The sequence below is a fragment of the Miniopterus schreibersii genome (assembly GCF_964146895.1).
Source record: "Miniopterus schreibersii genome assembly, chromosome: 6".
Lineage (NCBI taxonomy): Eukaryota > Metazoa > Chordata > Mammalia > Chiroptera > Miniopteridae > Miniopterus > Miniopterus schreibersii.
This window is the reverse complement of record NC_138107.1, coordinates 70780335-70794055: the sequence shown is the minus strand read 5'-3', so window position 1 is coordinate 70794055 and position 13721 is coordinate 70780335. Positions and strand designations below refer to the sequence as shown.

The 13721-nt window shown below is 39.7% G+C and overlaps 1 protein-coding gene across 2 annotated transcripts in view; it reads left to right on the top strand.

Annotated features, from left to right (window-relative positions):
* The window catches only part of LOC308558350 (pantetheine hydrolase VNN2-like), a gene marked incomplete at its 5' end in the record, with an annotated part of 32319 nt that extends 20169 nt beyond the window's left edge, over positions 1–12150 (top strand). The window contains 7 exons of one of the 2 annotated variants that reach the window (XM_081139953.1): positions 2300–2570; positions 2683–2813; positions 5753–5945; positions 7225–7516; positions 8626–8999; positions 10534–10707; positions 11679–12150. In XM_081139953.1, the coding sequence (XP_080996079.1) occupies positions 2358–2570; positions 2683–2813; positions 5753–5945; positions 7225–7516; positions 8626–8999; positions 10534–10707; positions 11679–11807 (1506 nt within the window). In that variant the 3' untranslated portion in view covers positions 11808–12150. Of the gene's footprint in view, positions 1–2299; positions 2571–2682; positions 2814–5752; positions 5946–7224; positions 7517–8625; positions 9000–10533; positions 10708–11678 lie in introns of those variants that run through there. The other variant, XM_081139955.1, reaches the window with a different exon arrangement.
* Between the last annotated feature and the right edge of the window lie 1571 nt (positions 12151–13721).

Here is a 13721-nt window from a genome sequence, read left to right as displayed (position 1 = left end):
CTAGAATCAGAGATTTAAACCTTGAAAGAAATGCTTTACATTTTAAATAAACTCACATTCAAACAAAGGGGTTCATTCCAAAACTAGGCCAGAAAATTGAGTTTAACATATCAGAAAACGTTGTCAGAGCTTAGCATGGTGCAAAATTGCACAAGAGCAACACAGTATCATAATGTGGACTTTGTCCTCGAGGAATTTATGAGGATGGAAATTATAAGAAGAGAGAATTTAGAGCTCTCTTTGAACTATCTCATAGTCTGGAAGCAGGAAGCAGGGTTGGCGTTATTATTTTACCCTGTAGAAGATACACAAAATAAACTGCATCTCAGTGCAAAAAAAAAAGTTCTAAGAATTTGCAACATTCAAACACGGAATAGACTGGACTTTCAGGTAGCTGGATCCTTCACTCAACCTTCACTCAGTCTTGGGCTCCCACACCTGTCCCACAGGTACTGGGGTGAGAAGGTTCAGGAATAAGCAAGACGATTCCTTATCTTCCAGGGGTCACGCCCTGGCATGCGTCATCCCTAGATGAGTATTTTACATGGATGTCCGGGAATGATACAGCAAGATTTCTTTTAATCTCTTTTAAGATGGACCTGGACCACACTGTGGTGATTGTGGCCGGAGGTGGAAGAGAGCATAGAGGGATAAACAGTGATGGGGGAAAACAAAATAAAATTAATTTAAAAAAAGAAGACAAAACATATATCTTCAAAACCAAATATCAGTATAAGATTTAAATTAAGGGTCAAGACAACAGCAAGCAGTGAGAGACATTCACCAGGACAAGAAGAAAGTGCTATGAGAATTCAGAAAGATCACTCAGGACTGGGGTAGATTTGAGAAGGCTCTCCAAGGAGCTGGAACCTAGACTGATGGGGAGCAGGGCATTTCAGGGATAAATGGGCATATAATCATCTAGGTAGAGCAGCACATGGAATGTTCAACATCACTGAATAAAGATGCCCAATAGGCAAGTTGTATAAATAAATCAAGAATATTATGAATTCTATTATCCATGGGTTTGATGAGTTATACATTTTCTAGTAAACATGAGTGTTAATCTGTGACTATTAAAATGGCAAGTATTTATCTGTATATCTTGCAAAATCAACTTATTTACCCCTCATGAAACATGGACCACATCTGGGAATTAGTGTTTTGAATACAGTTGTCCCCCCCTTATATACAGTTTTGTTTTCTGGGGTTTCAATTGCACACAATTAACTGCAACCCAAAATATTAAATGATAAACTCCCCAAATAAACAATTCATATTGTTTTTAATTTTTTTTTTCTTTTTATTTTAGAGAGAGAGGGAGACAGAGAGAGAGAAACATCAATGTGAGAGAGCAACACCGATCAGTTGTCTCCTGCACACTCCCCAACTAGGGATTGAATCCACAACCTGGGTATCTGCCCTGACCAAGAATGGGACCCGTGACCCTTTGATGCAAGGGACAACGCTCCAACCAACTGAGCCACACCGGCCAGGGCAACAATTCATATGTTTTATATTGCATGCCGTTCTGAGTAACATGGTGAAATCTCACGCTGTCCACTCTCTCCCTGGAGACATTAATGATCCCTTTGTCCAGCATATCCACACTGTATCCACTCCCCACCCACTCCCCAGTAGCCGTCTAAGCTATCGGATCGACCCAGGGGTCACTTGCCATCACTGAGCATGCTATAATCTATCTATATTTTACATTGTGTTCAGATAAAATGCCAGTATTTCAGACTATTAGGCAGTCTTTCCAAGAGAAACTGGCAACTGTGGTTTCTATTAATATCCTCTTGTAATGCAAAGATTCAGGGCCACTGATCAAGAGCAAGCGAGGCCAGTCATTAGCATTATATAACTGTTCTTCCTTTTGCCATTTTGTGAGCCCTGTTAAAACCGAGGCCTGCCTTGCACTCTGCTCAGTGTCTGTAACAGTTATGTACATAAGTTCTCAACGTATTGTTGTTAGGATGCTGGCCTTCTACAGTGGCCCAATATTGGCCCTATTGAGAGAAACACTGAACTACCAGGTAAGTATATTTTACTAAAAGAGAAAAGTTTTAGGCTGGGGCAGACTCATCTGGTTCGCCCCTCAGTTCCTCCTTTAGAGCGGGGTGGCCCTCTGAACACTGTCAACAACAGCGCTGCACCCTTGAGTGAATCCACTTGTGTCATCCTGGCTGCCGGGCTTCTTGCACAATACCCTTTCTCAATGCTGTACAATGTGTTCTGTGCAATTGCATAATGTATCCGTGAGAAAATATAAATAGCTGGCAGCCGACAGGGCTTTAACACAAAAGCTTTTCCAGTGCTAAGCTGAGTTTATCAAAGAGCACTAAGTCGTAGCTATGATTACATCGTATTTTCCAAAATCTGTGGCACTTTTTGCTCTCTGTGTCCTGAGCGCTGGCGCGCTGGACACCTTTACCGCTGCAGTGTATGAGCATGCTGTTATATTACCAAACAGGACAGAAGCACCTGTTTCAAAGGAAGAAGCTGTGCTCCTGATGAACAAGAATATAGATGTTCTAGAAAAAGCAGTTAAACTGGCAGCCAGGCAGGTATTGCTGTCTTGACACTCGCTGGGGTATTGTAAAGGAAATTTGAAACTTGAAGAAGTGTGAGTGTTCAGAATTGATGAGAAACGTCTTTGTTCCCACTTGTTTTGGGCAGGGTGCTCATATCATTGTGACCCCAGAAGACGGAATTTATGGCTGGGTCTTCACAAGGGAGACCATTTACCCCTATCTGGAGGATATCCCACACCCAGAAGTAAACTGGATTCCATGTAAAGACCCTCAGAGGTAATGTCATTACTCTTTGATTTTTGAACAGGACACTGTGATACTGTAAAATACCAATAGCAAATTCAGTAAGCTTAACTAGTATTCTTGATGACAAATAATCAGTCCACGGCATTGGACTTCAACCCTCTCATGCTTCATAACGTGTGCATTTAGCACATCTCCTGTTTGGTAAGTGACTTGAGATGATGATGACTGCTTGGTTATTTACTGTGGCTTTCTTTAATGAGTTGTATAGTATGTACATGCCCGGTTTTATAATAGATGTGCTTAACTGGGTTTCAACAAAGTGAGTAAGTCCGATATCTAGGACTTACATTTCCAAATTTAAGTTGGTTCACCCATGAACATGTGCCTCCTTTGTAAGAATGGTAAAAAGATGATGAATGGGCGATGTTTTCAAAGACCTTTGATACTGTTATCACTTGCAATGTAATCAGTATGGTGAGGGGAAACTGCATAGTACCCGAAAGAAGAAGTGCTTTTTCTGAGACCACATTCTACCGCCTTCTGGCTGAGTGATGTGGGGCAGATAACCTAAGTGCTAGACATCTCTGTTTCTTTATCTGTAAAACAGGGATAATAAAATTTCCTCTCCTACTTCCCTTACACAGTAGACGAGAGTGTGAAGTGAAGAAATACACATAGGATCTGTACACTGTGGTGCCCTCTCCAATGTTAGACGTCACTATTACTCCTTTGAACAGAAGGAACTGATCTAAACTTCTTTGTTTTCTTGTCCTTTGAGAAATTCTAGTAATTATTTATAGCCATAGTTTAGACATAACTTGCTTTTAAAATTGTGTAAAACATAAGAAAGATTTATGAAAGAGATTATTTACTTTTTAAAATAGTTCATATATAATTCCTTTAAATGGCAAAACCAATGCATTAAAAAGTAATTCAATTTGCTAATTGTAAATGTACCTGCATCTGTCCAGAATGATATTGCACAAAAAGAGGAACTTAAATTATTTTGACTATTTGAAATTGATTGGAATGCTCCAGTGCTGCAATGTGGGAGCTCTACTATGTGAGTCAAGTCTTGCCCTGGGATTTTCACCTTTGGAAAAATATTCTCTGAGTGTTGCATGGTCTGGTTTACAGGGCAGTAACCATGATTCAATGTTGACTTGATTTGAGGGCTTTTCCCAGAGCACAAAAGACTTATGACTTACAGTCATTCAAGAGGCTTACACTAAAATACACCCTATTTGCCTGAGCTGGTAAAACTGACTTTTCCAGGGGAAGGATGTCTAGAAGCCTAGTTAGTATCTAACAAATTATTTTTCAGTTGAGAAGGTAGGTGACTGACGAAACTTTAACATTTTTAAGTCTTGCAGACACTTATTGATATGACAAGTTTTCAGCTCTGAGTTGTAGAAAGGAGAAATACAGTATTTAATATAATGGCAATGTTGGTTTTAAAAAAAGGCTATTGTTTCTTCCCTAGTAATAGCCTTAAAAGGGATAATAGAAGGCCCATGCAGTCATTTTTCATGTTTAAATACTATCAATTAAAATACTTCATGTGCCATGCTTCCTTGGACTTTCCTCATGAGGAGCTAATAGGAAATATTGAAGTACTCTAACTATTTAACCAAGAAAAGAAAAATTAAACAAGTTATATAATAATTTTATTAAAGGTCTTAATGAATATGAATGTTGACAATATGCCTTATTTTTTTAAATAAAAGAAATGATCCTTAAAAATAGTCATAAATCTGTTCTTTCTATTAAAGATTAGCTCAACATTAATTGCAGAAGGGCTGAGAGCATGGAGAGAGCCTGAATGACCTCTAAAGTAATAAAGTCTCAAATTTCCTGGGTTTTCTTCTGTACTCAAAAAATCTGTAATGGCCATTATTTATTGAGCACCTAATTGGCCCCAGGAACTTTACCTGGTACACTATGCACATTATCTCATTCAATTTATGTAGCAGGAATAACTGTTCTCATTTTAAAAATGATAAAACGGGGCTTAAGGTCTCACAGTTGGTAATTAGCGTGTCTGGAATTCAGCACAGCCTTTTCCATTGTCCATGCTAACTGAGTGTCCTCTCAGGGCCTAAATGCACCATATTATACTTGAAATTTGCAGTGACTAGTAAATCCACTTCTTTGACAGCATGCTCTGGTTGCTAAATATTTTTATCTACTGCTGAAATCTCTCTATAAACTTTCTTTGTGTTTTTTTTTTGCCCGGCAGTATGTTAATATCCATGACTCATCTTCAAACTAGAGCCTTCCAAGAGCTTGAAGTCAGCTATCATTCCGCCTATGTCATCATCTCAACCCCTTCTCATTGCTAAGATGTCCTAGATGTTTAATGCCGATGTGAATGGAGTTGGCATTACTTTGAACACAATTTTATAGTCTGTATTTATCTCAGGGTTTTTCACAAGGGCCCTCAAAGGTAGAAAGGAAGCTATTATATTGTATTGACAGATAAAGAAACTGAGCCAGAATAGTGAAGTGTGTTTTTTATCTCTCATTGCCTTCTTTTTTAAAATATTTCCAGTACATAATGCTGCATTTGTTCTCTGTTGAAGGTGATTTATATAGGGCCAACTATTTACTGCCTCCTAGTAAGACTATAGCTTAGGCTATAGAAAAGGTCCTGTCCATTAGAAGAGTCCTAAATTTCAAGTCCTCCATTTGCCTTCCTGGGAGCACTAAGAAAAAGTGTGCTTTTCTTTCTCTTCTCCCTGCACCATCTCTTCTGTGCATCCATCTCTCACTGCAGTCTACAGTCTGGCGCAATAAAATAGGTTAGCTTTCATAAAGGTGAAGATTCTACTGCATGTGAGTTTTAAAATCTTTTCTGTTGATTCTTAACCTAGAGCTGTTGTGTTATGGGTAACAGGCAAATAAAGTCACTTTGAAAGTTCAGGAATCACTAAAATATAGTAAGTTTAAAGCAATGTCTATTGAATTAGGTTCGGCTATGCCCCAGTGCAAGAAAGACTCAGCTGCCTGGCCAAGGACAATTCTATCTACGTCGTGGCAAATATTGGGGACAAGAAGCCATGCAATGCCAGTGACCCTAAGTGTCCCCCTGATGGTCGTTACCAATACAACACTGATGTGGTGTTTGATTCTGAGGGTAGGCTGGTGGCCCGGTACCATAAGGTGAGACTTATTTGTGTCTTGGCTAAACTTGATTTACTTCTGCTGTTTGTTTGTGGTATGTATGTATACTTGTCTGCTGAACGCTGGTGAGAGAACTGCTATGAATACATTTCTTAATTATTACATTTTAGTTGATTTAATTTACTTTGGTTTCACATATGGGTTCTGAGTTTAAATTAGCTTCACAAAGTTTTTAATACTATTAAATACTATTTTCTACTAAGCTTTAGTCATTCATTGATTATAACTTTAATTTTTATTTGCAATAATAGAAAATCCCAACTGAAATTCGTTTAGCCCCTCCTAAAAAAAGAAACCGAATTTCCTTGCTTATGTACCTGAAAAAAATAGAAATCATAGAAGGGTAGGTCTAGTTTCATATGTAGTCTATTCCTCAGAGGCTCAAAAGATGTCATCCATCTCTCCAGATCTGTTAGTCCTTTGTTACAGTTTCGGGTTTTTTCAGGCTAACCATCTTTTTAGAAGCCACATGGCTGCTGAACATGAAGCTCACATCCTTATAGCAACAAAAGCCAGAGGAAGGATGTATTTCTCCCATGAGAAACCCTGCAAAATCCTCGTCATGCCTTGATTCCAGTTAGGCCTCACGTCTTCCTTGAGTAGATCCCTGCGAGATGAAGGATGGGCTCCCACGTGAGGGAGGGTGGAGGAGTGCAGGATCCCCACTGAGAGCACACACGTGCACAACCAGGCCAAATGAAAACCTGGGCAAAACATATGCTGCACTCTTGAGCCCAGGAGAAGTGGGGTTTTGAAGCAATAATCAGGCTGAAAAAAAAAAAAAATTAATGGCTTACTAACTAACAAGGTTTAGCTATTACATTGTCTAAATTAATTTTAAATCTACTTCACTTATATAAACCTGGCAGTATCATAGGGAGGCGTCACAAAGTTAATTTTTATTAACATGTGTCAGACTTTGCATGGGCAGTGCTATTGGTATTTAAGGAATACAGGAGAAAACAGTCTGAAATTTGCCAGGTTCAAAATTCAACTGAAATATTCACCTTTTCAACATCATTTATAGATACAATCTCATTGGTTGATGTGTTGGTTGCAGGAAAACGGGTTTTTGATTAATGTCACAGTAAGAAAGCTCATAGACAGTGGTTTACTTGGTATGATTCACACATACCTATGTGTAACAGCTTTAAATATGTAACCAGCATGCATGGGAGGAAGACTTTATGGGTATTGCTCAATTCTATTTGGCAGTTTTCTTACTAATTTTCTCTCCTTCTCTGCTTATTGTTAACAGTACAATCTTTTTGCCCCTGAAATTCAATTTGATTTTCCCAAGGATTCTGAATTTGTGACTTTTGACACTCCCTTTGGGAAGTTTGGCATTTTCACCTGCTTTGACATTTTTTCGCACGCCCCGGCTGTGGTGGTGGTGGATAAGCTTCAAGTGGACAGTGTCCTGTACCCCGCGGCGTGGTACAACACGCTGCCCCTCCTCTCGGCTGTCCCTTTCCATTCGGCGTGGGCCAGAGCCATGGGCGTCAACCTGCTCGCAGCGAACACCCACAACACCAGCATGCATATGACAGGTAACTCACACCTATTGTGCGCCAAGTGGCAGGGACGGTCTCAGGAAGTCTTCATTGATTTGCAAGCCACACTTTTCTTTAATGATTGTTTTATTAACTCTAATGTCACAAAATTAATAATTGCATGGCTTTCTACACCAACACTCCTTAAGCGGAACGTTATCTCTGTAAGTGAAGAAGGATGCAAACATTATTATCTCAATTTCACATGAGGGGAAGTTGGAGTTAGAGAAGTCAAGTCACACAAAAAACCAAAGCCAGACTAAAGAATTTTGCAGTCGATGTCCGTTAGTGATATTGAAATAAATCTTGTTGAGGTGAAAAAAAATCACTGTAGACTTGATCAGGTTTTTAGAGTTTATCCTTTATACAGGGTGGGGCAAAAGTGGGTTTATAGTTGTTCACATGGAAAATAATACAATAATTAATAAATAATAATATAAGAATATACTCTGTTTCCAGTACTCAAACTGTAAACCTACTTTTGCCCCACCGTATAGTATCTGTGCTCAAGGTAATGCCAGCTCCCCTCTTGACTGCTTTGTTACCCATTGATCCAGACAAAGAATCTCAAACAAGTAAATTAGGTCACTGGAGAGCTAAACTTATTCTTCATATTTGGGGAATTTTCTAGTTTATTTATTTTATTATTTATTTTATTCTATTTTTAAAAAATATGTCTTTATTGATTTCAGAGAGAGGAAAGGAGAGAGAGATAGAAACATCCACAATGAGAGAGTCATTGATTGGCTGCCTCCTGCAGGCCCCCGACTGGGGATCAAGCCCACAACCCCAGCATGTGCCCTGACCGGGAATCGAACCTCTATCTCCTAGACGCTCAACTGCTGAGCCACGTCGGCCAGGCTCTAGTTTATTCTTAGAGTGGCTAAAAAAAAAAAAGTCGTCCTAGTCAAATGACAATTTCAATGCAAGCTGAGTCACAGAGTCAAATGGGAACTTATGTCCATGTATCAGCTATCTTCTTGCCTAACTTGAAAATCCTTTTGGTTTCACAACTCTATATTTAATTTCTCATGGGAATGATTCTATTAGTCTATCACTATGCAAAATTTGAACACAAATATCGTGTTTCTTTATGTCGCCCACAGGGAGTGGAATCTATGCCCCAGAAGCGGTCAAGGTGTATCACTATGACATGGAAACGGAGAGTGGCCAGCTGATGCTCTCCGAATTGAAGTCTCGGCCTCGAAGTGAGCCCACCTACCCAGCACCTGTTGACTGGAGTGCTTATGCCAAAGGTATCGAGCCATTCTCATCGGAGCAGTCGGATTTTCCAGGGATGATTTATTTTGATGAGTTCACCTTCACCGAGCTTAAGAGAAACGCAGGAAATTACACAGTTTGCCAGAAAGACCTGTGTTGTCACTTAACTTACGAGATGTCTGAGAAGCGAAGAGATGAGGTGTATGCCTTAGGAGCTTTTGATGGACTGCACACAGTAGAAGGCCAATATTACTTACAGGTAGAAATACTTAAATATGTTAGAATGGTTTCTCTATTCCTTTTGCTTCTAGGCCATGGTTGCATTTCTTTTAAAATTATGTTGGATTCAGTTAATTGGAATAATGTTCTATTCATCGCTGAATGTAACACTTTATTTGTTCAGTCTTAGCAAGAACAGAATTAGTTCTCTTGGTTGCAAGGTAAAAACATAAAGCAGACTAGTTCTCAGCAGGCCAGGTTTACGTTTTAAAAGGTGCAAATTCCATACATTCTCTTTTTCTGTTAGGTTACTTTAGAGCAGTGTTTTTAAAATTGTCTTCAACTAGAGCCCAGAGTAAGAAGTCCATTTCACATCATGACCCAGTGTAGTCAAGATGTGTGACTACATGGAAATTGTTACTAACCATGAGATATTTAATTGAAACAAACATTTATGAAATAATTCAAATGGAAAAGCTATAATTATGTGCAATGTACTCTGATTTTTAAAATTCTAGTCTATTCCATTTTCCTTCATTAAAAAAAGGAAGAGAAAAAAGCTGATTCTGACTCACTAAGTTGATTTTAGGATTCACTAATAGGTTATGACCTATAATTTGAAAAAGTCTGCTTAAGAGGCAACCTAGGTTGCTAATCATCAGAGAGATGCAAATTAAAACCACAATGAGGTATCATTTCATACCGGTCAGAATGACTGCCATCAACAAATCAACAAACAACATGTGCTGGCGAGGGTGTGGAGAAAGGGTACCCTAGTACACTGTTGGTGGGAATGCAGACTGGGGCAACCACTATGGAAAACAGTATGGAGATTCCTCAAAAAATTAAAAACGGAGCTGCCGTTTGACCCAGGGATTCCACTCCTAGGAATGTATCCTAAGAATCCTGAAACATTCATCAGAAAGGATATGTGTACCCCGATGTTCATAGCAGCACAGTTTACAATAGCTAAGATCTGGAAACAGCCCAAGTGCCCATCAGTAGATGAGTGGATAGAAAAGCTGTGGCACATTTACACCATGGAATACTACACAGCTGTAAGGAGGAAGAATCTCATACCCTTTGGGACAGCATGGATGGCCCTGGAGAATATTATGCTAAGTGAAATAAGCCAGTCAGAGAAAGACAAACATCACATGATCTCGCTTATACGTGGAATCTAAAGAACTTAATAAACTGATGAACAGAATAGATTCAAAGACATGGAAGCATAGATGAGACTGATGAATGTCAGAGGGATGGAGGAGGGTGGGTGGGTGGAGGGGGAGAGAGTAACCAAAGAATTTATGTGCATATATGCACAACCCAAGGACATGGACAATGGTGGGGAGAGGGACTGGGGAGGGGGAAGGAACGGGGTGGAACGGGTTATTGGGGAGAAAAAGGGACATCTGTAATATTTTAAACAATAATAAAATTAAAAATAATAATAATAATAAAATTTAAAAAAAGAGGCAACCTAACATACATTCCTCTATTCCTTGAAATTCTGTTGTTTGCTGAGAAAACATTTCCAAGATTTCTAACCACTTCTCTTTTCTTTGTCTACATAGATATGCACGTTACTGAAGTGCCAAACCACTGACCTGGGAACTTGTGGGGAGCCTGTGGGGTCGGCTTTTACCAAGTTTGAAGAATTTGCTCTCAGTGGCACATTTGGAACGAGTTATGTCTTCCCACAGCTCATTCTAAGTGGGAGTCAGCTTGCTCCTGAAAGACATTATGAGGTAGGAGTTTTTCAGGATGAAAAATTTCTTTGAACAGATGGGGTAGACTGGCATAATGAAAACTTTAAAAAAATAATGGGTCAGTATTGCAATATTGTGGCTCACATTATACAAAACACTTTAAAGACATGTGGAAGCTATGATATGGAAGACAAGTGTGGTTCTAGATTGTCTGTAAGCTGTGATGGAGAATTTGGCATTCATTTTCCTACATAAATACGATTTTGAGATCCAAGGCAACCATAAAGTTATGGAGAAATAAAAATATTGATTATGGATGGTATCTGGCAACTAATGTTCTCCTTATTTGCAAGATGTAGAAGATCCAAGTTAAATACATTAAATAAGGCATCCACAACTTTCTTTCTTTCTTTCTTTCTTTCTTTCTTTCTTTCTTTCTTTCTTTCTTTCTTTCTTTCTTTCTTTCTTTCTTTCTTTCTTTCTTTCTTTCTTCCTTCCTTCCTTCCTTCCTTCCTTCCTTCCTTCCTTCCTTCCTTCCTTCCTTCCTTCCTTCCTTCCTTCCTTCCTTCCTTCCTTCCTCTCTCTCTCTCTCGCTCTCTCTCTCTCTCTCTCTCTCTCTCTCTTGGTTGATCTTGAGGCTGCAGGGAGCAAGCTGGCCCCAGACTTCTCCAAGTCCACATTTCTTTGCCTCTAATTCCACAACTTACTGCATGGGTGTGTTATTTTGAGAAGTTGTTACAGTGATAGAAATAATTAATACTCTCCATAGTGTTTCATGAGTTAAAATAACTCACTTTATACATTACCTTATTTAACCCCTGTCCAATAGATTTATTTGCTGCATTTTCTCCCAAGGTTCCTCTGCTATTAGACCCGAAAGTGGTCGTCTGGCACCAAATCCTGTGTGCTTTTATTATTTCATGCTGCTTTAGAGTGATGTTGTCAGAGAAGGCATGTGGGCTGGAAACCAAACTCTGCTTGGGAGTTAATCCTTCGTTTTCTTTGATCAGGTTTCAAGAGATGGACGTCTGAAGAGCAGAAGTGGAGCCTCTTTGCCCATCTTAGTTACGGCTCTGTATGGAAGAGTGTTCGAGAAGGACCCTCCACGCTTAGGGCAGGGACCAGGGAAATTACAATGATCCTTTTTTACACGCCCCCTTTCAGGATTAGCCTGGCAAAGACGGAGAAAAAAAGAGAGGCCTTAATGTATGTTCGTAAGGGATGTCAATAAATTTGCTGAAACAACAAATGAAGTTTTAAAAAGAGCTGTGTGCACAAAGTTCTTTCTTTGAAAATTGAAGCCATTCAGCCCAGTCAGTGTGGCTCAGTGGATTGAGAGTCATCCCACGCACCAAGAGTTCAGTTTCGATTCCCAGTCAGGGCACGTGCTGGGGGTTGTGGGCTCGATCCCCAGTAGGGGACGTGCAGGAAACAGCCAATCAATGTTTCTCTCTCTCTCTCCCTCTCCCTTTCTCTCTCTCTAAAATCAATAAAAATAAAATTATATATATATATATATATATATATATATATATATATATGCATATATATTTATTTTAAAAAAGAAGAATGAAGCCATTCATTCTTACAGCTTCAACTAGTATTTGTAAGGCAATAGAGCATATTTTATAGGTGAGCAAAGAAATTTTTTTTCATGAGAATCAGTTCAGGCTGTGTCATAATGATTAGAGGCTACATTAAAAACAAAACAAAAATAGTTTTATTGAGTCCTATAGCAAAAATATATATCTTCTGTTGGAGATGGGAAAACTTTCCTCTTTTTCTCTTAATTTTTCTGGCTGCTGTTATCAGACTAAAGGGATCTTTGCATGTATCAAAGCTTAATTAAACAGGAACAGGAGTTTGCAGCCAAGAAGGTAAGGGTTTATTAGTTGAGGAAATGGCACCAAGCCTGGGGTCACAGGTAAATAGTGCTCAAAGGCCTGGCTTCCCAATGGCTTCCAGGGGAAAGATACAGGGGAAAAATCATTAATCATGGTGGCTAAAGGAGTTGGAGTCATGGTCTTTACTATTGGATGGGCCGGGGTAGGGAATAGCTGATCATTGTATCAGGCCCCGCTGTCAGCCACGGCATTGTTCTGTCAGGCTTCAGGAGTGTGTGATCAGTAGGGCTAGTTACCTTTCATGGGCCTCTGGCTGAAACACAATTGAAGTCAAGATGTTATCTTTAGCTTGACCAACACTCTGTTGCTGTGGTCTACAGACCTGAGGCTTTGTTCCTAAAATAGTTTGATACTGACCAGAATCTAATGTCTAAGGGCTTAATGATTAAGGAGAGGACAGAAGGAAGAAAGGTTCATGTTAAAGAAATGAAGTTTAGCCCGGCCGGGTGTGGCTCAGCGGTTGAGCGTCGACCTAGGATCCAGGCGATCAGGGTTCGATTCCCGGTCAGGGCACATGCCCGGGTTGTGGGCTCGATCAATGCCTCTCTCATCACTGATGTTTCTGTCTCTCTCTCCCTCTCCTTTCCTCTCTCTGAAATCAATAAAGATATAAAAAATAAATAAAAATAAAAAAAAGAAATGAAGTTTATGCACCCTTACACTGAATTGAGACCTGCCCTGTCCAATAAAAACTGCATAGTTTGGATAACTCATTTACATAATGGATCTAATTGAGAACGTGGACTGGAACCTATAAAAGGAGGCCTCCCCTATGTCTTGGGAACACAAGTTAGGTTGCTACCTGAATCTGTGTCTCCCAGGCTGCAGCTCCTTTTGAGATAGGCTAGTAAGCCAGGACAAGTGGAATAGGGAAACGGAGACAGTTAAACAGCAATTTGCGGCCAACAAGTAAATCCTGTCTTCCCTGAACCCAGGACACTTAAGAGGAAATGGTTTGCATTTCCCCCCCCCCAAACCCCCAACCAGAGGGTAAGTAGCTTAAATCGCCCTACTCTAGGGAGACAGATAGCAGAAATCCAATTATGCCATTTGCCAACCACACCCAAGGACAGGTGAAGTTAAGAGAATAAACCTCATTTTGGTAAATCAGCATAAAGCTGACGAATATTCTACCGTTCCTCCCCTAAG